A 23,673-nucleotide genomic window follows, 5' to 3' on the forward strand; every position below is an offset into this window, starting at 1 on the left:
TCAGCCATAGTCGATTACTGTTTACTCGCAACACTTGCAGAGACCAGAAGAGCAGCCGCTTAGCTCCGCCTACCCTCTCTGGCAGACCAGCCACTGCTGGGTGATGGAAAACGCGTCACTATCTGGGCGCCGCTTGTGATGTTTTCTGCGAATGTTGCCACAGACACCCAGTCCGTAATACTGCACAGGCTTTCATCAGTGGGCCACAGGCTCAATCACCATTGTGTTACCTAATTCGGCGATAGCTAGTGACTTAACAGACATTTATTTACATGAAATTCTTCGAGATTATTACTTTAACTTAAAGTGGGAATACTACCTGAGAAAATGGCTTCACTTTTCAGTGTTTTCCCAAACAGATTTAACTTCTTGTACCCCCTACCCTCTTTGTGGTTCCCACCCCGAGGCCAGCAGCTCTCCACTGTGAGAAATAATCTGCTGAGGACAGAAGCAACTTGAGACGTCAGCACAATTTATAGCACACGGTTTTGCAGAACAAGCTGTGAGTTGGATATAGGATACCTCGGAAAACCTGAGGAACATTTTACTCTTTGTGCGGACTTAAAAAAGTTGGCTTTAAATGGTGCCAACAGCTCAGGCAGAGCCAAATAAGTATTTGGTCAGGACACTCAGACGTTCAGAATAGATCCTGAAGTGGCGACTGGCTTCATGTGAACAAACATTCTGCTGAAAAGAAAACTAACAACACTCCTGGTCAGTGTACACTGGCTCTTTGCACCTCTGCTGTTTTCACAGGAGGGTTACAGTAAAGGACACACCCATGGGTGTATGAATGTACAAACAACAAATAATCCAAAACCTTTCCTTCAATAGATGTTCTGTCTGAACGAGTCAATACGAAAACAGCCTAAAGTAGAGTTTCTCCTGAATCGGAGCCACACCTGACTGGGAAATATCTGCTTATTCATGTTGTGATGGAAACAAAAACTGACCTGTTTTCCTGCCTGCTGTGCAGAAGATAATGTGACACACAGGGCTGGTTTCTGTGCTTGCACCCCTGCAGCAGCCAACACATAGTTCATGTCACTACCAGTGAAGCTGAACAGATGCCTGGCAAACTCCAGTTTTTCCATCCCAGCCCTGATTTCTCCACTCAGACACCCGGGAGTCTTTGGCCAGACTGATAATCACCAAACACAAAGACAAACACACAACCAGAATTTACAGGCACACACACAATGAATCTTTAGAAGCAACAACTGTCCCTGCTGCCAACACTTTAGTTACTGAAAGACAGAAATGCACATACACACATATATCTAAACGCTGCTCTCCAGCTGGTTGGATTTAGACACTGAATGTTGGTCCAAATCCTCCCATTTGTCACAAGGGATAATGTGAACTATAAATTGAGGATACACTCTGGTCAGAGAGTGCAACCACTGTGATAAATCTCTCAATTAATCAAGAGATGAAAGTTCAATCGGAAACATCCTGATTGCCTTCAGCTCCACCTCTGTCTGTCAGATGCCAGCGCTCGACAAATGACCCCAGAGCCAAGTCCGACTCTCTTCCACAACCTGCCGCTGTGTCACCCCGGCTCAGGAACCACTGCAGTGTTTCCACAGGTGATCCATTACCAGCCTCCTGCCTCCTCCTCCTCCTCCTCTCCTGCAGACGTTTAATTGTTAATCAGGGCGAGAACAATATCGGTGTGTTACGCCACAGCGTGCCCCTGCATTCCTGTGGTCCGTTATCCACTCAAGTCCATTCATGCAGAAACCTTTGGCACAAGCTGAGTGCCACAATGTCTGGCTGCCTGGGCAAAGCACGGACCTGCAAACTACCCATCTCCTTTGAGCATTATCAATACGACTCATGTAACACAAGTTTATGACACTCTTTGAAATTTCAGTGACAGTGGACTCATTTAAACTATTTTGTGTTGATCGTTTCCTGCTCAGAAAGTCCAAGACAGTACATGTCACCTAATACTTTACCAGCAGATAATCAAGTGGCTACTGAAATGGGCCGCTCAGAGCAGCTGCAGGTTTCTACGTAGAACCTTGCTTTTGCTGAAATCGTCATTCACTGTCATTCACCTCAGGTTGCCTTCTTGCACTAGCTTGTAGTCAAGTCGTCGTCAAGATTTCATCTTACCATTCCGATACCTCCTGGGGATTCTGGCTCGTACATATAAGGCCAAATAACCGATCCTAGAGCAGCCATGTTTTCTACAACTTTGGAGTGACAGTGCAGTGCAGCCGCTCCCCCTCGTGGGATCGCACATGTGGGGGAGCGGCTACGCGGTCACTCCAAATACTGTCAGTCAATCGTGGCTAAGGTCTAACCTTTGTATGGCAAAAGAGCTTGTTGGTTTCAGGAGGAAGGAGAGGCTCTACAAACTTTACCAACGTGATTCAAAAACACTTTAGAATAATAGAACATTGATTGCATAGCTAAAATATGTCCCCTTAAAGACACATTCACTGATAAGCAAACATGCATGAAAGAAATAGTTCCACATTTTAGGAAGTACTCTTATCCCCTTTCATGCAGAGCCTTAGATCTCCAGGTTGATACCTCGTTTTGGTTGAGGAAATATGAAGCCAGCAGCAGGTTAGCTTAGCTTAGCACAAAGACTGAAGACAGGGGGAAACAGCTAGCCTGGCTCACAAAATAAAATGAGATTTCAGCAACTTTAAAATCTTTTAAATATCTCTAAAATAATAAACGTGTAAAAACAATATGTTGCAGTATTAGAGGGAGTTAAACGTGGGACTATTTCTTGGCTGGGGCAGAGACTTCCTGGAGTTTTGACATCACTATGAGGTTGTCATGCAATCAGCAGGTACTGCACACATACTTGACTTGGGGATAGTAAAATGTGCTACCTCCCCCAGAGTCTGGACTGCTTTAGATAGTGAAGTGAAGAATGGATTTCTACTGTCCGAGCCTCCCCGTCACTTTAAGCATAACCGCAAAACGACCCCTCTGATACGTTGAACAGATCTGACTTGGCGGTGAACAACCTGTCTGCCTCTGAGTGAAATGGCAGCATTACTGCTTTCTCAAACCAATCCAAAGACAGACCTCATGGTCTCCTCCTGTTACATCCTTCAGTTCCCCTATTATAAGTAGCAGATGACAATAACATTATGGAGCGCAGAAATACTCACTGCTGTGACCTCTGCCGGTACGAGTCTTCATTTCACACCGTCCAGTATTCATCGCTGAGGTTCAGGCTGGTGTAGGAGCTGGACACAGACATATTTCCCAATGCTGCCAATTTCAATCACACCCAGCCCTTCACACAAACGCACGCCTGACCTCTAAACGCCACCAAGGCAGCGGATTTCATCAAACCACGTGGTCATCTATGGCGAAATGGACTTTACTTGAGCCGCGAGCAGCCTGCTGTGTTGTAATCAAACCATCGTGTTCGCAGAGGACTCGTGAATGTAGAGAAAATTCCAGAGAGGCTCACATCATCAGCAGGCTTCAGAGACTGTTCTGACCTAATGTCACCTTTTAATATCGTGCTGAGAGACGCGGGGAAGTTCTCAAAACAGAATGACGATGGGATGGTTATTGAGTTATGTGTCTCGATTCCCAACACGGATTAACTTAATAAACTCATGAGAGCGCAGCCTCCTCCTCCTCTATTATATCAGGGAAATATGTTGTGTGTGTCAAATCATAGTCAGGCTACATTTTGCAACTGCTGCCAAATCTTCACATTATTTTGTCATGAAGATTCTGCTCCTCAACTTTGACCCTACAATTAAATCGCTACAAAATAGTCTCGTCTCAGAAGAGCTGGGGTTCATCTGGGAGCACAGGACGAGCATGTCAACCAACCCAGCTTAATTACTAGTAATGTCTAGTGTCTGGTTATGTGAGATGTAATTTGATATGAGCACCGATAACGCACCGACAGTGATGACAAGAGTGTGTATCTAGACGTCCCTCATCGTTCAGACGCATAAATATTTGGAGGGGTCATAACTGGAATTAATGGTGGACAATATTTGTGCAGAATATTTGTCATACCAGAGACAATAATTAGATTTTGGCACAGAGGAAGTTTGTGAATTCATATCAGCTGGGACGACAGTGTTTGCTCCCCTAACATTGTGATTTAACCGAGCCCGAAAGAAGTGTTAAAAGTGACATAACAGTGATATACGCCCTTTAACATACTGTTTTATTTCCCATGACCATATTCTCCTCTGTTTGTATTGTATACTATATGTTGTTCCAGGCCCTCATTTAACTATACAATGTTTATAATGGGTAAAAGCTTCCAACCATGGGGCACTGGTTTAGCTCAGATGGTGCAGTGGCGCCCCATATACAAAGGCATAGTCGTCCACGCAGTGGTCGTGGGTTTGACTCTGACTTGCAGCTCTTTGGTGCAGGTCTACCCCCACTCTCTTCCCCATGTTTCCTGTCAATCTTCATTAGATTAGGATTTTATCGAATGGGTACATCAGCTACTATTATGTGCAAGTATCACTCACAAAAATAAAACTAGATAAAGAATTGATGTGGAACTATTTATTCAATTTATTAAAAAATAAAGTCAATTAGAGTATTTTTAAACCCACATAAGGACAGGGTTATCTTTGTTAAAATAAACATTGATAGATTCAATTCATTAAAAAGGAAAAGTAATCTTAAGAAAATCGAGCCCTCCTTGTACTGGCAGCGCTGTGAGACTGATCAGATTTAGGACACAGTGGCTGGAAACAAGATCTCTTCTCGTCCCAGAGGGCAGTTCAGGCCCTTTGATTGGGACTATAGAGAGAGCTGTATCAACCCAGGGGCAGAGATCACTGCAGGCCACGAGGGTCCGGCCCAGTTACAGCTACAGAAGTCTCCCTTTAAAACCTGGAAAAGGTGGCGTGTCTCTCTTTTTTTAGAAAAGCAAACACAACAGGAAAATAAAATATTTGCCCGGCTAAGCTCTGGGCAAGCTGGGGACATACGCAGCAGCCTGAGGGCGGAGAACAGTTGGTGACTGTGGAGCCTCTTCGGACAGGCCCAAAGGCTGCTTTATGCCAGAGGCTGTCAGGAGGAGCGGGTGTGACGCTGGAATGTTAAATACTGCAGGAATGTTATTTATTTTCACAAACACCACCAAGTACCCCCATACTAACACACGTGTGAGGGTGTCTGCACACGCACACACACACTAATGCGCACTCATACACTCTGATGTGCTCTGAACGGCCCAGCCAATAGGAACGCAGCTCTGCCTCTCCTTACCTGTGGTAAGATCAACATCACAGCTCTCAGCCTTGATGTGCTGCCATGTACTCACTTCATTAAGACGTCAACACGGCAGGAGACGCAGCAACACAGAGGAGGCTGGAAAAAAAGTCTGCTGAAGCGTTCACGAGAGAAAATAACACAACTTTTTCCTCCAAACAGATGTTCAAAAAATCATCTCTCACAATATATAAGTGATATTTTTACAGCTGGGCAAGAATCTGTGTGTCTTTACTCATGTCTAGACACGAGCGCGCACATTTATGAGAGGATCACATCAGCTTTTAGACTTGCTCTGCTGATTCAGAGAAAAATGGAGGAACCAGACAGTGACGGAGCAGATGTGTGTCATCACCGCGGTATTTGGAGCCGATCCGCAGTCAGTCGCGGTGGAAGTCGACTGAGTCTCAGGTTCATGTGAGGAGATGGTGCCAGCTTCCCTTCTGAGCTCCAACTAGGTTAAAACGCTACTTTCTTATTCATGTAAATCAGATTCAACCGCAGCCGGCGTTTAAATACTAACATTTGCTCACTGCTGTGCGATAGCTACAATTCAAGCCAGTGAAACTGCAAGTATCCGCCCCCCTGAAGTGTCCCCGAGTTGACCCTGCAGGGGTCATTGTATCATTGTTAGCAGTCACACATCTTATTGTGTGCATGCATGTTGAGTGAAGTGTTTGTAAAGCTCAAGTTCCACTCTTTTCATCTATCGGAAGTGCAAGATAATAGTGAGAATAGAAGAAGGATGGGGGACTTTCAGCATGTTCCTGTTACAGTAACTCTTCCACACAAAGGATGCACACAAAACCTGTTGTAATGCTTTTAAATAGATGCATAAGAAGGGGGTTCCAGCTCTTTAAATAATCCAAATCCATCAAAACACTGATGGTAAATACTCTCACAATACGACAGACACAACATCAGACTAGTTGCTTCATGGGGACAAATACAGCTCAGAGTCACACAGAGTCTGAATAAGCACTTTGTTCCCAGCTCTCCTGTTTTATCTGTCTCTCGGATTGTTCCCACGCCTAGCGCCCAGTACTGTCCCAGCCAAAACATGGACCACATGGGAAATGCTGTTCTGGAAATGTCATATGAATAAAGAAGGAATAACAATAACTTCTTGTTTGTGAAGACACTGAGGAGTGGTGGCACTTTAGGGGTGTTGCAATAACGCAAAGGCAAACTGAATTTATTACCCGCCTGCATTTTGAAGCAGATGTTGAGTAATGCTCTCTCTGGATGTGGGATGAAGGAGAAAAGAGAAAGTAGAAGTCAGTGCCGTCTAAACGGAAAAACCCACAAACATTTGTTCTAAAATAAAACTGCACACAGAGGAGCAATAAAAGACAAAGTGCAGTTGTAAACAAAGAACTGAGGCAAGTGCACAGGCTTCTTTAGAGTCGGCCTGCTGCGTTTGGGCTGCACGGCCTTCATCTACCTGTAAATCAGATGTCAACAACACATACATACACACAGATGCATGTAGTGTAGTTAAATCAAACTATGGTGGCTGTCAGGTCTGAAAACTTAACCGTTCTATTGTATTAATTATCATCTGAAACCATCTGAACGACCTTATTGGCCAGTATTGGCTTATCACACATGTATCAATATCAACATGTGGTACAGCTATGTATCTATGTAGATGTTGTCTGTTTTTTCACACTTACTTTTTCTCCAATCTTTTAATGAAGTGTTGATCAACATTAAGTTTTTAAGTACTTATAGAAAATGAAATCCCAGATAGGTTTACAGGTTCATGCTTATTAGTTACACTCAACTCGAAGACTTAAATGTTCTTCTGTGAAACCTTCTGATGAATAATAGTTGAATTATCGCCAATTACTAGCAAATGTATGTTATTTTAAATATAATTACTTTAGCCGAGTAGTAAAATAAAACATCACTGAATCCCCAGGAGACACAGAAGTTTTCTGCTAGCCTGCAGTAACTCTGACATCCTCCTCTGACCTCTTCCTCATCACTCTGCAACACGTTCCTGAGCAGCAGCAGCCGCTTAAGAAGAATGCAGCAGGTAGTATTAAGCAGAGCAAATCTAGTGAGCTCTCATTCAGAGCCCCCACGCAGACCCCCTCCCCCTTACCTTCTGATAAGCCAGCTGCAGATAGTTGTAGGGGATCCTCCTGTGGAAGTCCTGAACAACATCCTCGCTAACTTTATGCACAGACTGTGACCCAAGTGTCTCCTCGATGCATGTGTTCATACACGCTGCTCTCCGGAGGACCACGTCGAAGAAGCGCAGGTCCGTGAACGTTTCATCAAACGGATGCTGGTCCTGGCACCTCAGCCGGCACCGGACTCTGGTGCGCCGGACTTCAGTGTAGCTGCTGAGCGCTCCCTCCATGTAGAGCACCACATTTTCATAGTCGCTTTTGTAAAACGCCTGCACCGCATTGTCGTATAAAAGGTCGTAAGGCTTCAGGAAAGCTGTCGAGGATGGAAACGCCACAGTTAGCAGGACTACTGAGAAGATAGCAGCCGGGGAAAAGTTTCCATCCATCCTCTGCTTCGGTTCAGACTGTGAGGAGCGACAGGCGGAGGGCAGACACAGCGGCTGTCAGTCACAACAACAAACACTTTAGACTCGTTTTAGAGTCCATTTAAAGCTCCTCTCAGAGACACTCTGGACGGACGGGGACCAGGGCGGAAATAATGTTGCTTCAGTCGGGGACACACATTTTGTTGTGACCCCTCTCTGGCTCCGCTAACTCCTCCCCTCCAAGAGATGAATGGGCAGAATACAATCACAGCTCGCGCTCCTTACAGGCTGCTGGAGCAGGCGCGAGGGGGGCTGCAGGGGTCCTTCGGGGAGTCTCGGGAGTCGCCAAAAACATGAACAACAAAGTTTTTTTCCGCTATATATTTTAAGACACGAAAACAAGTTAACTTTAGTTGTGTTTAGCTTTTAGGTAAACAATTAATTGTTGTTGAGACACGTTTTAAAACTTCAAAGTTTCCGCTACAGATGTGAATACCCTTGAAAAGAAGAGTGTTCCCTTTCGGGCTGAATGAAGTGTCTACAAAAATGCCTGAAAATTTGGACTGGCCTCAGTAAATCATAAAGCACCAAATACGAAAAAAGACTAAAATGACTGAAGATGAATAATCGCCTCTTGTTTCTTTATGTGCACTGGTCTTGTGAAATATAGCCTAGATAGATGGTTATTTTATGTTTAAAAGATATTAGATATTTTATTATACACTACTATACTATTTACAAATTGCTGTCTTATTTGGGAGCAACGTTCAAATTCATGCTGCCTTATCCTGTTAGACCTTCTGTAGGTGCAAGTGTGAGGACAGTGTGTTACTATCCATCCAAAGGAGTTTGTCTCCCTCTGGAGGCATTTTCCCTCATTAATTACAAATTATTTAAAACAGACGTTATCATCTTAAATATATAAATAAACAATACATCACTTAAATGTACTGTACAAAGGGTATTTGAGCTTCTGTTTTAACCGGGTTGTAAGTGTAGAAAATCTGTCATGTAAGGTAAAAGCCCCTCCAGATGTTATCTTAATTTTTTTAAGCCATCAGAGTGAAATAGGGCCACTAGAGGGCAGTAAACACTGTATCTTTATTTGCAGAAGAAGTTGAACTTTCAGCAACACACACATTCAGGGAAATCATAAAATACACTTATATAGACAGTCAAAATAACAGGGACATTTCTATAAATACAATGCAATACAACAAAATCTAGAGTGGATGGACTTGACTATAGCACTAATATTTATAGTAATAATCCATTTATGTAGGGGTGCAGAAACTTTCTCTTTTATGAAACACAGCTCCACCCACATGTTCGTTGTCTTTAAGTCCAGAAGGTTTCATTATTCATACGAGGCTTAATTAATTGTATAAAGGCCAAAGTATCTGTGTGTAAATGTTGTTATAAAAACAACAGCACTTACATACAGTGTTTAACTTTATTTTGTTTGGATTAGAGAGATCAATAAAACCACCTTTAATAGATACATTTGTATAGCACTACACAACATGTCAACTAACAACTGTAGTGTAAATATGGGGCCATATATGATGGGAGCCTGCTTTCCCAATTGAGCTAAACCAGCGTCCCATATATAGAGGCTTTAGTCCTCTACGCAGCTGCTGTTCAACTCCTCTCCAATTTTATCAGTCTCTCTGCAGCTCTCCTATAAATAAAGGCAAAAAGACCTAAAAATAATGATAAAATGAGAGTAAATACAGCATTTGCTTGTTTCCCCAGAAACTTTGAATTGTTTATTACCCTAAAAAACATCCGTCACAGATCTTGGGACTTTCACTTCTCCATTCAGTGTCCAGGAAGTGTTGGCTGCAGTGGGCAGCAGTGACTCAGTCCCCTGCATTAGTTTACATCCTCTGAGTACACGTACCGGTCTCCTGATATTTATTGTGTTTCAGAAGAAGAATGACGTCCTTTTCCCAGCTCATTGTTATTGCCAGGCTGCTTTGATTTTCAAGACAACCTTGATAACAGCAGCCTTCGCAGGATGGTTTCACGGTGTATGTTGCTCCTTTGTGGGCTATTTAATAACCAAAGGATCAGATCATTTTGAGCTACCGTGTCCACAACACACTTTCAGTGAGCAATCAAGCAATTATGAGTCATTTTACAGGAACTGGCGTTTCTTATCTAAATGTGTTAATGCATTTTTTTTTTTTCCAGCAGTATTTACGCCTTTATCTTCCCATTAAAGTGACTCACATGGTGGTTTGACAGAATTTCCTAGACCCCCTCAAATTGATTCTCCTCAGTGAATCCACCCTGGTAGCAGCTGTGATAACAGATGCCAGTAAACACTGTGTTTAGAGGGCAAAACGACAGTAGATATGAAAGGAAGGAAACGGTTTCTATGTCAGGAAAGGCTCTAATTACTGCAGCACATTTGGCCTTTTTAGGGCAACAGGATCCACTTTGCCAGCAAACAGCCAACAAAGTCTTGTTGGAGTGTAAACTGTTTTAACTCGACTACAACTGATCTAATGAGCGTTGAATGTGAAAACTGACAATGTGCTGGATATTTGCTGAACTTTTTGTGGGATGAGATGATCTTCACGTCAGACGGCCTTCCTTTATTACACCACACGGAGTCATTCAGTGAGGTCGTTTCCTCTGTCGTTGTCCTTTGATGCGGCTCTTGAAACAGAGACCAAGGACTCTTTGGTGTCACACGCAGACCCTACTATGACAGAGGTGAAGAGAAACAACAACAATGCATTAACAAGTGCTTAAATCAACTGAGAGCTACTTTACATGAGTAATTCCTTTTTATGCTACACTTTATTTCTCCACTTATTAGAGTTATACTATCAGTGTAAAATATAATACATACAGATATTGTGATGTATTTAGAGCATGTACATCCATCCATTATCCATACCTCTTATCCTGTTCAGGGTCGTAGGGGTGCTGGAGCCTATCCTTGCTGTCAGTGGGTGAGAGGCGGTGTACACCCTGGACTGATCAGTCACAGGGCTGACACATAGAGACAGACGACAGTTCACACTCACACCTACGAGAACCCAGGCATGCCCGGGGAGAACGTACAAACTCCACAGCCCCCTTTGTCTGAGCCGGGACTCGAACGAGCAGCCCTTGAGCGAGCAGCCCTCGGTGCTGTATGTTATAAGCAATTTGAAATAACTGAGATTTTGCATGTGTGTCTACTTTTTAAAACAGGCCAGTAGCCTTGTTTTAGCCATGCTATCCAACTTAGATTAATATATTAAAGGTGTTAAAAGTACTGATATCTAATTTTGTAGGTATACTTGGGTAGGATTTCAGGATTTCCAAACATATTTTTACATTTGTATGACGACAAAACCAGGCTTACAACTATATGAATCATAAAAAAAGTGTAAAGAAAACAAATTCACTTAATTTTATTATTTTACACATCAGTATCTTTTTTACTGCCACAGATAAGTGAAAAAGATAAAACCAGTTACATGAAAATACAATAAGAAAATATACAACTTTAGTCATATAATTACACAAAATAATCTATTGACACCAAAAATAAACCAAAGAGGCAAATGGGATCATTTGTACAAAAAAAATCTACTCAAAACTTTATGTCCACACTGTAGTAACACAAGTGGACTAATTTGATTGAAGAATAATTTCATACTCGGGGCTGAGAAAGTTCACCGGTGGTACGCCTGAAACAGTTAACAATGTGGGATTTGTAAAGTACAGTAATACTTTATTACATTTCTCTTAAAAAACATGAAATTTCACAAAATAAAAAGGGAGATACAAAGTGAGTAAGAGTGTGTGATCCTTGTCCTGGTTTCTGACTTGCTGTACAGTAGGTAGTATTCAGTCACCCTCCAGAGGGACAGTTCATCGTCATATCCTGCTCCATTTTGTAAGTTCACTGCAGCACCGTGGCCTCTCCTGACCCTTTCTCTGTTCTCCTCCACTAGACGTAGTTGGATTTGGGGAGGCTGCTGGAGAGGAGGTGGTTCCCGCTTATGGACTCGGTCGAGCCGGAGCTGGAGCACCTTCGACAGCTGAGGAAAGCTCCGCCGGCCATCGTGAGGAGGCCTCCTGCCCAGCTCACGAACACCGCCTTACCAAACTCAAAGCTGAAAAGAAAACAAACAAAAAGAACATAAATATACAAAATCAGCTGCTCATTGATCCAACTCGGTGTGTGTGAGTGTGTGTGTGTGTGTGCCTACCTTTCCAGGCGATGGGATGCTTTGAAGGTCTGAACAATCATGCTGACGTACCAGGAGGTAATGATGATGGTCAGCAAACCTGAAGAAGGAATCACATGGTTCATCACAGACGCTCTCATTTAAATTAAGGAACTACTTTTACTACTGCTGTTTTTTCTTTTTTTCATTTGTTTATTGTTTTAGGGTTTGATTGGATAGTTTTAGTAGTGAGAAAAATGACTACAGAGAGTAAAGATGGAGGATAAACAGAAGTTAAATGAATGATGTGGAACATCATGTTTAACACTACTTTTTTCAAGCATTAGGATTTCATGACGATTTGATATTAACATCTTTATCTTTAAACTGACCTTGAGCTTAGTTTTTCTCCACCAACACTGATGTGCTCAAACTGCAGCAGAAACTATGTCCTCTCTTGTCTTGCTGCAGATGCTTTGCCGTTTTTTAAAATTGCAAAGTGTCTTATTAAATCAAGTTATTGTTTTTGATTGGTCTTATTTACCAGGATAATCAAGAGGGAAAAGAGATATAAAGTCTCCACAAGGCTTTCCTTGATACGTAAGGATTCAGTGAAACACAATGTAAATCAAAGACAATGATCGGGAGCACGGAGAGGATACTACATTTAACACATCAACCAGTCTGAGTGCCTGTCAGGTTCTGCTGAACTCACCTGCAACAATGAAGAGGATTCCTCCGATCATAGCTGTGAAGGATTTGCTCTCAGGTTTGCTGTCCATGAAGTGTGTGCACTTCATTCCCACTGTGGAGACCAGCAGAGCCACAGCGGAGAGCAAGATGCTGAACATAATCACGGCCCGGGTGACCTGGACCTCAGCTGGAGGAGCAGAGGAGGGAAACGGTCAGTAAGGCGATAAAAAATACAAAAGTATACCATAAAAAAGAAGTGATAAAAACTACACATAAAGTAAAAACTATAATTATATAAAATAAAGGTTTGAATAAAAATAATAATAAAGAAATCCCTGTATGGCCCTCTACATCCCCCCAGACTGATGCAATGACGTCACATGAGGTCAATCCTAAGCCTTAACACAACAAAGACGCACTTCTGGCTAATATTAGTAACTTATCGTCAGTGGAAGGTATCTCAACAGGCAGTGCCTGGCTTTCAGAGGAGATGCAGATGTGATAAAAACATACTTGGCAGCTTGAGGAGGGACTGGTGGAGCTCGCAGGTTGTTCTCTCGTTTCCACTGCAGCCCATCCACAGGCCCTCATAAATGCGGTGCGTCTTGCCCTGAAACTGCTTCTTCCATTCAACCATGAGAGCAGCGGCGACTGTGGCGGCGAGACCGACCAGAGAGAGGAAGAAACCGAGCAGCTGCATTCCCGAACTGGCCATCGTGTCCAAATATTCCGAGCGGTAGAGTGCAATGAAGTTTTTAAAAAAAAGTCCGTGAATTTGGATTGAAACTGGTCAGGATAGAAATCAAAAGTTGACTAGAGGTTGTTAAAGCAAACAGGATGCAAAGTGATCGTCCTTTAAATGCCTCCTCACAGCTCCTCAGACCGTTATCCGCGCGCTCTGCTGCAGCCTCCATTTAAAGTCCGAGGCGCGTGACGCACAGGAAGGTCCGTGCTCCACCTGCAGCCGATAATGTGAGGAGGGTTTTTTTGTCGTATGAATTCTTATCAGACCAATTCATAGATTCTGGTAAATAGGGGAGCATTCTGAATAAAATAAATGACATTACAACGGAATAGTTTGGCTGTCCATTGACCCTTCTATTGTATTTAAGAGGAAGTGGTCGATTAACTGAGAAAGTTCTTCCGTCATTAATTGGCAGTGGCATATCTAAATTACTGAGCTAATGTAGCCTCTTCCAACACAGGGAGTAATTGTGCTTAAAAATGAGTCATGTACCAACTTTACGCATCTGCAATAGTTAATAAATGTATGGAACCATAGTACCTGCTCTGATCCTTACTCATCCCCTCCTTAACAAAACAATCCTTTAATGTAAAAACTGTGAGAAACACAAAATTAAATATTTTGGTCAAGAGCGAAAAAGCCTGGCTCAGGTGATACTCACATGTAAACGTTTAAGTGGTTAGCATAAAAAGCGTCTACTGGCTCTCTTACCATGATACGCATACAAGGATTGTAGTGGATTATCTGTTGGTTACCGTGTGTGATAAGGAAAGAAAAGTGTGCAAATTTAAGAGGAAAAGCGTTCATAAAATGATCATTGCTCACATGGGGCCCATTTGCAACTTCATGGTTTGTTATTACCTACTGCCTTAAGTGCTCCCGAACACCTTGGGCCTGCATGGATAAAGAACCATAATGACACAACTGATGGAATATCAGATGATGGACTTAAAAAAGCACGACTCACTCCAGGCAGGTAAAAGCAAAAGACATAGTTTAATGTCCAGTCCAGGTTCGATACACGTTACCACGATCCATAATCCAAAAGACGCAGGAAAATGTCAAAATGTCAGGCTAAGGTCAAACACAAAAATCACTCACTAGGACAAAATGCTGGAACGAGGAGACACAGGGAACACACAACAAACTGGCAACGAGAGGGAAGACACAAGGGGTATATATAAACACAGGTAATCAAGGGGAAACAAGACACAGGTGGGTCTAATTAGGGCGGGGTTGACACACGAGGCAGGAGACACAGGAAGCAGCGATCTGAAGGGTGAGTTTCAAAATAAAACAGGAAATTACAATATTTTCACTATTCTCATCGTCTCATCAAAAGTCTGAAATCATAATCAGTATTTTTGCATTATAAAATAAAATACACGTCACATTATTAGTAATATTGCATACAAATGTTTTATTCATGATAAAATTGTATTGTAAGTTGTCTGCATTAATGTGTTTGAGTGAATATAGAGAACATGCAGAAACAGTGCCAGGCTTTTATTATCTGTAAGACCTTTCAGAGTTGCAGTTGCAGTTGCACCTTTGAAACCTGTATGTGTAGCACACTGTAGGACAGAGCTTACTGCAACAAGTGTCTATCCTTACATTTAAACTTTTTTGTTCACATCAGAAGCAACAACAGCAACAGTCAAAGAGGCGGCATTTCACTCCAACAAGACAGGCCTCACATGCTCTATTGTCATTCCTTTCTGCTGCAATTACCAGCAGCAAGCTTGTGTTTATGTGAACTAACAGTCTGCACTTTACCCAGACAATTAGCAAATTATTTGACCATATTTGGTGCGGGGGATGCCAGTTTGTAAACACTCAGCATTTGTCTGTTAGATCAGATCAGTGTCCACCCTTTCCTGAAATAAAGCTCCATCAAAACATTTTGCCCTAATTTCAAGTCACAGCTCCTTACAGAACGAGCCTAAAGCCAGCCATGTTTTTATCCCTCCGTAATAACCATCAAATTTACACTCCCATTGTTTTATGTCACTTTGAAGGTCAGATCAGGTCGCATTTATTTTAAAGGAGTTCCTGTTGCATGCTTGAAGACTGCAGAACCAGATGCTTAATGACAATATCAGGAAAATGTTCCCAGTTTCCCGGTGATTTTTTTTCCATCTTTCTGGTTCTTGTGCGGCAACATCCATCAAGTGAATTGACTTTAATGCGCCATAAAAGGGAGTGATTACAGTGTCCTGGCCAGAATAGAAACATACATCCTCTTACAGTACACTTATCAGTGCTAGAAGAACATATAGATGAACGTAAAGAAAGGACATGTCATCTGTGATCCCGGCACTCTGTCCTCCCACACAGTGCCTGTTCCCTCCTCTATCGGTGTAATAACTGAGTCACATCCTGGGAGGATTTTGTGAGAATGTTTTAATAATGATGGCAGAATAAATGGTTTGTATATGTGCTGATCCGCATGTGTAACAGGTGCTGGTGTGTGCTGTGTAACAGGTGTTATTTACTGCCAATTTACAAAGGTAGGTGGAAATCTTGATGGTTTTACTGAACTAAAAATAAAAACATACACGAGCAACTTGCATTGAAACAGCATGTTTAATCAAGTTCATCCACCTTTTTGTTAGTTGTATCCTCTCCCAAATACTTGCTGCACTTAGACTTTTTGTACAATCAGTTTAATGTTGGTGTGTCCTTTGCTCTTGTGGAGTTTATATGTTATTACTGTGTGTCTCTACTTCTTATGGGGCCCTAATGCTTGTTTTTCTTCCATGCGTGACCAGTGAAATTTGACATTAAGGCTATAGTTTTGTTTAGGTTTTTTTAATGTGACATTTGAGGAAACTACAATGAGGGAATTTACCACCATGGAGCTATGAGGGCCCACTCTTTTGCTTGAAGCCTTTAAGGCCAACTAATTTTGTAGCACATAGATATTCATTAGACATGTGGGCACTCAGGGTTCATCTACCACAACTTAATTCGAGCAGGCACAGAAACAATGTGATGTCACCACAAAATCTAACGTCTTGTTTGTAATACTGTTTGTCGACCTTTGAAGCTGCATGTCATTTCTGCAGACGGTTGTTTTTTTTTTTTTTCACGCTCCTATTTTGATTTAAAAAATCCTGGTGGGGCGCTGGTTTAGCTCAGTTGGTAGAGCAGGCACCCCATGTATACAGGCGACAGTCCTCATCGCATTGATCGCAGCATCGACTCTCGGTCTGCCGATCATTTGGTGCATGTCATCCCCCACTCTCTACCTGCCTGTCTCTCTTCAGCTGTCCTGTAATAAAGGCAAAAGCTCAAAAAATACTTTCTGGATATCTTACTGGAGCAGGCTTTGTGATACAAGCATGCATTCATGGTCCAAACAACTACAAATATGCTTCATGCTCATATAACAATACAACACAAGGAATTATAATAACAGACCCTTGTGTGAATCATCTGGAACCATCATGTTGTGGGCGGACATGTTTAGCAACCAAAGTCTAAATAAGGCCTTCACTTTTGTTTTAGCAGCCAAAAAAAGCTGTTTTCCAGGATCCTCAGAGCAGAAATATTTTACTCAATAGGGGAAGAGGTCACGAGTGTGTGTGTGTGGGTGTACTAATAAGCCTTTAACATCACCTATGACACTTTTCACAGCGTGGTTCAAAATAGGGGAGGGGTCACTGTGTGTGACATCTTAAGCTGGTCAGCATGATTCAGATGTCTCGTCATCGGATACACCCACTCCCTCTAGACAGTCACAGTCTGTGTGACTGAGGTGAAGACATTTGGAAATCCAATGTGACACAAGGACCTCTGGACCTCATGAAACGTGTTACATAAGTCTGAAAATGACGGAGGCTTTAAGCGGATATGCATCCATACATTTTATATGTTTTCCTGTGATAACCACTTTGGTGTTCACTGAAATATCACAGCAACTACTGGACGGATGGCAATTAAAATTTGCACAGAAATTCATGGTTTCACGAGGATGAATCTTAATTACTTTAGTGATCCTCTCATTTTTTTCCAGCACCTCCATTAGATTGACATTTTTTACTTTTAGTGAAATGTCTTAAAACAATTTAAAAGTTGGTACAGGCATTCAAGTGGCCTTCAGAATTAGCTGCAGTGACCTACATGCTGAAATAAGATAGTGGTGCCAAACTGTGATCATGGAATAGATTAATCCGGCAACCAATTTGTGTGTGGTGCCATCTTGTGTCGCCGCCATTACTGCGGTGGCACCACAGTGTCTGCTGATGCCTGCTTCATCAGGTGATCTTAACATTATTTAGATTTGATATATTAGACATCGGTTACAACAACAGCTTGATTACATAATGAAGAAATGGAGAAAAACCATCCGCCACGTATTTGTGATGAAGTGCTGTGTGATATAATGTCATTCTACTAGCTAGTTAGCTTCATCATTAACAAGCATTAACAGCAAATGTGTTTTCATAGCACTTATTTTGATAGTAGTAGAGAAACGTATACGAGATCACTCCATTAATCACCTGGCAATGAACAACAAAATGCCATCTATAGGTCAGTCAGAGAGGGCAGAAATTATATAAGAATAATCATCATATAATATTCATAATACTCTTGATCCACTTAATATCTTCGTCCTCTCTGCAGCCAGTGAATCTACATAAATTCTCTGGTCTCACACAGAGGGACTCTTCATGACGTAAAGGCTTGTGTATTGTGCGCTTCTGCTGTAGGGAGACGTCGCCGCAGTAATGGCGGCTTGTTTCGGTAATTCCCCGGATTGCTGCTGTTAGCATTTAGCTCAAAGCTAAGCAGTGCGGCGGAAATACAGCCTCACATATATTAGCTTGCAAATTGCAAACAAATTGCAAAAGGCTAAGATGATGCATCAAACGCATTATAACACTTCCACGTATAAAAAGTAAATGTGTTTCTCAAAGGTCACTGAGTGAAAATGACGAAACCTTATCACACGCAGACATTCCTTAAACTGACCCTCCAAACAAAGACGTAGTGAGTTATTCCAGTCTTTATCAAAAATCAGCAGTTTCCTCTGACATAAAAACGTCCGGGTGTTAATGTGGATATGAAATATGAAATGTGCAGAAAGTGTTAATGTGGTGCTTAAAAAAGCAGAGTGCAGGTTGTTTTTCCTCCTGAAACTAGTCCTTTGAGATCAGCTGTAAACTCTTAATCGTTTCTTAAAGCTTCGAGGCTTTGTTAGATACTGTGTTACTGTTGGGGTAACAGTATTATACCCGTTATTCACAAGTTAGACCGAGCCAAGACAGTTTCAGACAGCAGCATCCGACAGCTCGCAGGACAACAAAATTATATTGCACCCGTTGACCTGCACCAGTTCAGTATCATAAGTCCATGCTTGGGTTGTTTTCTGTTGTCCTGCTTACACCAGTCTTTACGGTACAACCTGGCTAACCACGCACCCAGCAGGTAAGGCATGTTCTGTAGAGGATGTGGACGACGCACTTTACAACATTTCGTGCCTACTAAACCACACCCAAAAGACAGCAGACAGGAGGAAGCTGTCAAACTGGCATTGAGGGCGTTTGCTTTTTAGCCTGGGCGCGTGAGGCAGCTGTCTGGTGAAGAAATGAAACTCAGCCAGTTAGCTCCCTGAATGATATCCTCCAGCTTCATTTAAACCTGATACCCTCTTGTCTCTAAGCTTCCTGTCAGCTTATCAGTCTGATAGCAATCAGTGTGCGCTCCAGTAAACGAGGCCTCTGCAGACTTTTGTCTTAAACCAGCCAGTTAGCTACCTGCCTGTTTTGTCCATGTCATGAGCTGGCTAGCACTAAGATTAGCCTGCTACCTGTCATGTGGAGGCCACTACAGGAAATGTGGTCGACATGGCCCCCCAACTTCACTGCCGATCTCCACTTCCCAGGGCCCCAGATCCTCCTCTGGCCAGCGCCACAGGGCTGCCACCAGACCTTCCTGACTAGGCTGACAGCCGTTCCTGATATGTCAGCCTGGATCCTCTGACCCACAGTGGGCCATCCATCCTGACACAAAGCCTGAACTCCCCAGTTGGCCGTACCTGACGACCCACAGACCCTGCCTACTGCTTGGAGCGGTGCTTCATCAGCTGCCTGTTTCCCTGGCTCTAAAAAGCTAATCTGCCAGTGGGGCCTTTCTTTGGCCTCCTGCTCGTGTGCCGGAGCATCTCTGCCCTCTGGTCAACTTCCTGCCCATCTTCCTTTCTCCGCCCATATGGTTGACCTCAAACAGATCCCCCGGAACATCTCGGCGACACCGGTTGACCTCTAACCTGTCCTCCAAAGCGGCTCCGCCTTTCTGCTCAATTTGCTGTCTGTGTACAAGTGGGTTTCTGCTCCTCACTCCTGTCCCCAGGCCATCTACCTGCTCCGTCCCTCAAGTCTTTAGGCCACCCTCCTGAGATGTCCAGCTCCATTGCTGAGCCTCCAGGCCTCTCGCCCCTGAATCCCCCTTCCTACCTGCCTCTGTGACAGGTTTCCTCACCTCCTGCTATTTACAGTAAAAATCCAGGTTATTATAATAGTTCACTGATGATTGTTCCTGCCACAGGGGAAAAAGATGGCGGCACCATCCATCTCACTGTTTGACCTCAAGAGATCTCTGTAGGCAGCTGCATGGCTTGCTGCAAGGGCTGTTTAGCCCTCTCCATCATCACATAAGAGGAGGAAGCAGGCATCAGGGAGGAGCTACACCCTAATCGGACTTCTGGGAATAGCAATGAGCCATTGGAGTTAATTACACCCAAATATTTATCTTGTGGAGTTGCTGAGTAAAGAGGACGGATGTGAAAGTAGGTTAAAGTCCTGTAATTAGGAATAATTTTTTTTTGTCTTAATTTCCAGAGATTGCGCCACAAGGTTTTTTTTTTACAGTGAGAAATATAAACACAAGTCAACAAACTTATCAAATACTGACCTACATAAGCAAAGCCCGCAGACAGTTTCACAATTAGCCAAGTGCTGTTAAAGATTCATCCTACACTTGAGAATATGTGAGGAAGATGCCATCTAGTGGCTCCAAGAGCAGGTGTCCCTGAGGAGACACCTGTTACGGTACCTAGTGCTGGCTCAGTAGTAGTTAGTAGACGAGACGTGATCCATGAGTTTAATTTAGATGCACTAATTCCACTTAAATCTCGAATAGCCTGAAATCAGGTGGAAATGATCCTGCAGTGATCACAGGCCATTTTATATGGTTTATAATGTACAGATCAATACTGAATAATACAGAGTATCAGAAGACTTTGCATACAGACATAAAGACAGCTAATGTGTAGTCAGAAATACACAACTGAAATGTCTGTATTTTTTATTTAATTCAGTTAATATTAATAAATATTATTATTTTATACAAATTATTTAATTATCTTTATGACATAATTTCAGGTTGGATTCTGAGGTCTGGGGAGTGACAGCCACTAAGCCTTTCTCACATAAGGAAGTGCTCACTTGTCAAACACAGGTGTAACTAATCACACCACTAACGATGGCTTCAATCCACCTGGTGTTTTCACTGCTGAAGCTGGTCTGTACATATCGTCCTCCAGTGCTTTTACTGCAGAGTCAAATGCTGCTGAGTGTGTCTGCTCGCTACAAGTAAAACAAGGCAAGAGATTACATGATACGTTACTTCATAATGAGACGATGTCCTTCACAGGCTACACTCTGTAAAGGAGGGTTGGCAAAGCAGGAGTAAAAGCAGCAACATGCAGGTAGAAAGCTGCACATGGCATCACTAAAATAGGGGGGGTCCTAATTAGGGGTGCCTGTAAAGTATGCCTTGCTAAAAATGTCCAGTAAGGGGCGCTGTGCACAGCCTTAAAATAATAATAGACTTATGAATTAAGATGAGTGCTTCTTCATCAGACATGTTCAGCCTTATTCAGTTAATACAGTCAACATGCCTTCTGTGCTGGCATGAGGGTGCTCCTGATCTCTGATAAACAATGGTATAATTACCTCAGTAACTATGGAGACACAAAAACAACTGCTGCTCTCTGCCTCTGTATCTTACCAACTTTTCAGGCAGAATAAACGTATGTGAAGTGCTTATTATGACAGAGAGGGGAGGTTTTTTTTTATTAATATCAGTGCAACATATTAAATGAAAGATGGCGCAGGTTTTCTTCTCCCCCTTGGAGAGTGTCCAGTGGTGTCCTCCGAGGATGGGAGACGTACGAAAGAAACGGCTGTTTGAATCCTTTGTATTTCTGCAGCAGAGCTGGAATCCTTATGGTGCTCCAAAGTGAGGGAAAAACAGTGGGTTTAAACCCAACAGAGCATTTGTAGACCTGCTCAGAAATGCTGACCAGCACTGGCAGGAGCATCCAAAATATGTTCAGTGAATAAAAGCGCCTCTCCAAGGACTTTGAAGGAGCAGCTTACTGTAAGGTCACTGAGGAGGTTACAGATCCCAGCAGGCCTCATTCACAGCAGACATTTTGACCTCTCATAGTTAGAAAGGTTCATATACCAATAACATTAACAAAAACATGGTTATATTTTAATTCCCTAGTAATTTATGAAAGTGATCCAGTACAACACGAGGACCCCGCTAGATATCAATAAAAGAGGTCTACAAAGTAAACCTCTGCCAACCGTAGTTAACTGAAAGCCCAGCAAACTAAGAGCCTGCACCCTGAATGTAATTAAATTAAGCTCCAATTGAAAGTCACAGTATCACCAAGTCATACAGTATTTGAGGCCTAACTATTGTGTCTCTATACGTCTTTCTAAGTCCACTTGCTACTGTACATGCAACAGTATCAGCAGATCAATATCCTGAAATACGCGCAGTGAAACTCGGGTCCCTTTGTGCAAGCTAAAACAAAGCACCCGAGGATTGCCTTGGCATGTGTACAAGGGTGACTCCCTGCTCTGATGGGCCTAGGTGGTGCTGCAAACCAGTCCGATGTCATTCCTGCATCAGGCACAGCTCAGAGCGCCCAGGGACAAACGGCCTGCCTAATTTTTTTTACACCTCACGATGAGAATGTTTGCTTTTGTCCACATGCCAGCATTTCAACCTTTGAATGTGACAGACACTCCTCAGGGGCTGAGAGTGTCAATCATTAATAAGTTCTTTTGAAATGTTTAATAGAGGGGTGAACAAAAAGGTGAATAGGTAAGAAGGCCGTTTCGTAGATGACCACACATTAAACACAATATGAGTGTCACATCTCTGACATTAGTTTGAAACTACAGGGTGAAGTGAGGTCACTAAACGCATCCTGTGCAGAGTATAAACCCTGATCTGCAAATGCAAGGTGCATAGATCACAGTTGCACATAAATCCTCACTAATATGTGTTTTAACTGATTTTGGGAAAGGCTGAAGGTGTGACAGCAGAGGCCTGAAACGGGCATGTCAGAGTAGGATTAAAACTTGAGAGTAATAGTGCTCAGATTAAAGAACGCACTATGAAATGTGGTGTTTAAATAGGCCTAATTCTGGCATGAGTTTATTCTCTTATTGATTATGTTTCAATTTCACGTTTGAATCTGAAAGTTGATGAAATGATTCCCTCACATATAAAAGACAGAGCTTGGCGTTTCTCCGTTGAGGGTTGGATCAGTTTAAAGCTTAAAGACTGAATAGTTCTCTGACCACCTTTACCGGTTTTTCCTGAAGATGTGCCTCAGGCTCCATCAGGCCGAGAGAGAGAGAGACAGAGAGACAGAGACAGAGAAAAGCATGCAAAGCATCAGATTAAAGTTGTCTGCCTTTTTTCTTTACAGAATCATCAAAGAGTGTTTATTTTATCTCTCAGACGGAGTTACAGTTTGATAAATACCTGGAAATACAAAGCAGCATGCAGAAGGTAATTGGTAGTCTCTCTCTCTCTCTCTTTTTCTCTCTCTCGTTGTGTGTGTGTCTTAATAAGTGGGTGTGTCTTCGTGTCCCAACACGGCGTGCTCCAGTTGATAGACAGCTGCACTCACCTTTTTTACCTGCCAGGTGAGACACGGAAAAACATTCAGTCCTTGAGAATTAATTTCACTCAGTCATTGAACGCAGCAGTTGGTTCATCACTCCCAGGCCGCTGGAATGATTGGATGCCACCAGCACCGGCGCGGACAGGTGAGTGCACTTACCTGTAAACACATATTGTCCTGTTTGGTGTGTGCTGTTATGTAACACTGTTAACAAGAAGCCTCTCTCGTGGAGATGCGTGCCTTCATGTTCTTTTTCAGCGTTTAGTGCGAACACCTGTTCCGGCTGGCCTGTGAATGGAAGTGTAGCTGACTTTATCAAACGAGTTTGAGCCTGAACATGAATCAATATTTGCCCTCAGTGTTGAGCTGCTGCATAAGTGTG

General features: G+C 42.7%; 2 protein-coding genes across 2 annotated transcripts in view; both read right to left on the minus strand.

Annotated features, from left to right (window-relative positions):
* p3h2 (prolyl 3-hydroxylase 2) overlaps window positions 1-7,890 on the minus strand; it is a 57,878-nt gene extending 49,988 nt beyond the window's left edge. Inside the window, exon 1 of the mRNA XM_069679907.1 lies at window positions 7,346-7,890. Coding sequence (XP_069536008.1) covers window positions 7,346-7,762 — 417 coding nt within the window. The 5' untranslated portion in view covers window positions 7,763-7,890. The remainder of the gene's footprint in view (window positions 1-7,345) is intronic.
* Window positions 7,891-11,138: 3,248 nt separating this feature from the next.
* On the minus strand, window positions 11,139-13,484 carry LOC138607069 (claudin-19). The gene is made up of 4 exons (XM_069679616.1): window positions 13,123-13,484; window positions 12,632-12,796; window positions 11,959-12,037; window positions 11,139-11,862 (listed from the first exon to the last, which is right to left on the minus strand). Exons 1-4 carry the CDS (start codon window positions 13,322-13,324, stop codon window positions 11,697-11,699), a joined length of 612 nt encoding a protein of 203 aa, XP_069535717.1. The 5' UTR covers window positions 13,325-13,484; the 3' UTR covers window positions 11,139-11,696.
* Between the last annotated feature and the right edge of the window lie 10,189 nt (window positions 13,485-23,673).

The sequence above is a fragment of the Semicossyphus pulcher genome, unplaced genomic scaffold (genome assembly GCF_022749685.1).
Source record: "Semicossyphus pulcher isolate SPU_LCO1_2020_fin unplaced genomic scaffold, fSemPul1.0.p SCAF_4, whole genome shotgun sequence".
Lineage (NCBI taxonomy): Eukaryota > Metazoa > Chordata > Actinopteri > Labriformes > Labridae > Semicossyphus > Semicossyphus pulcher.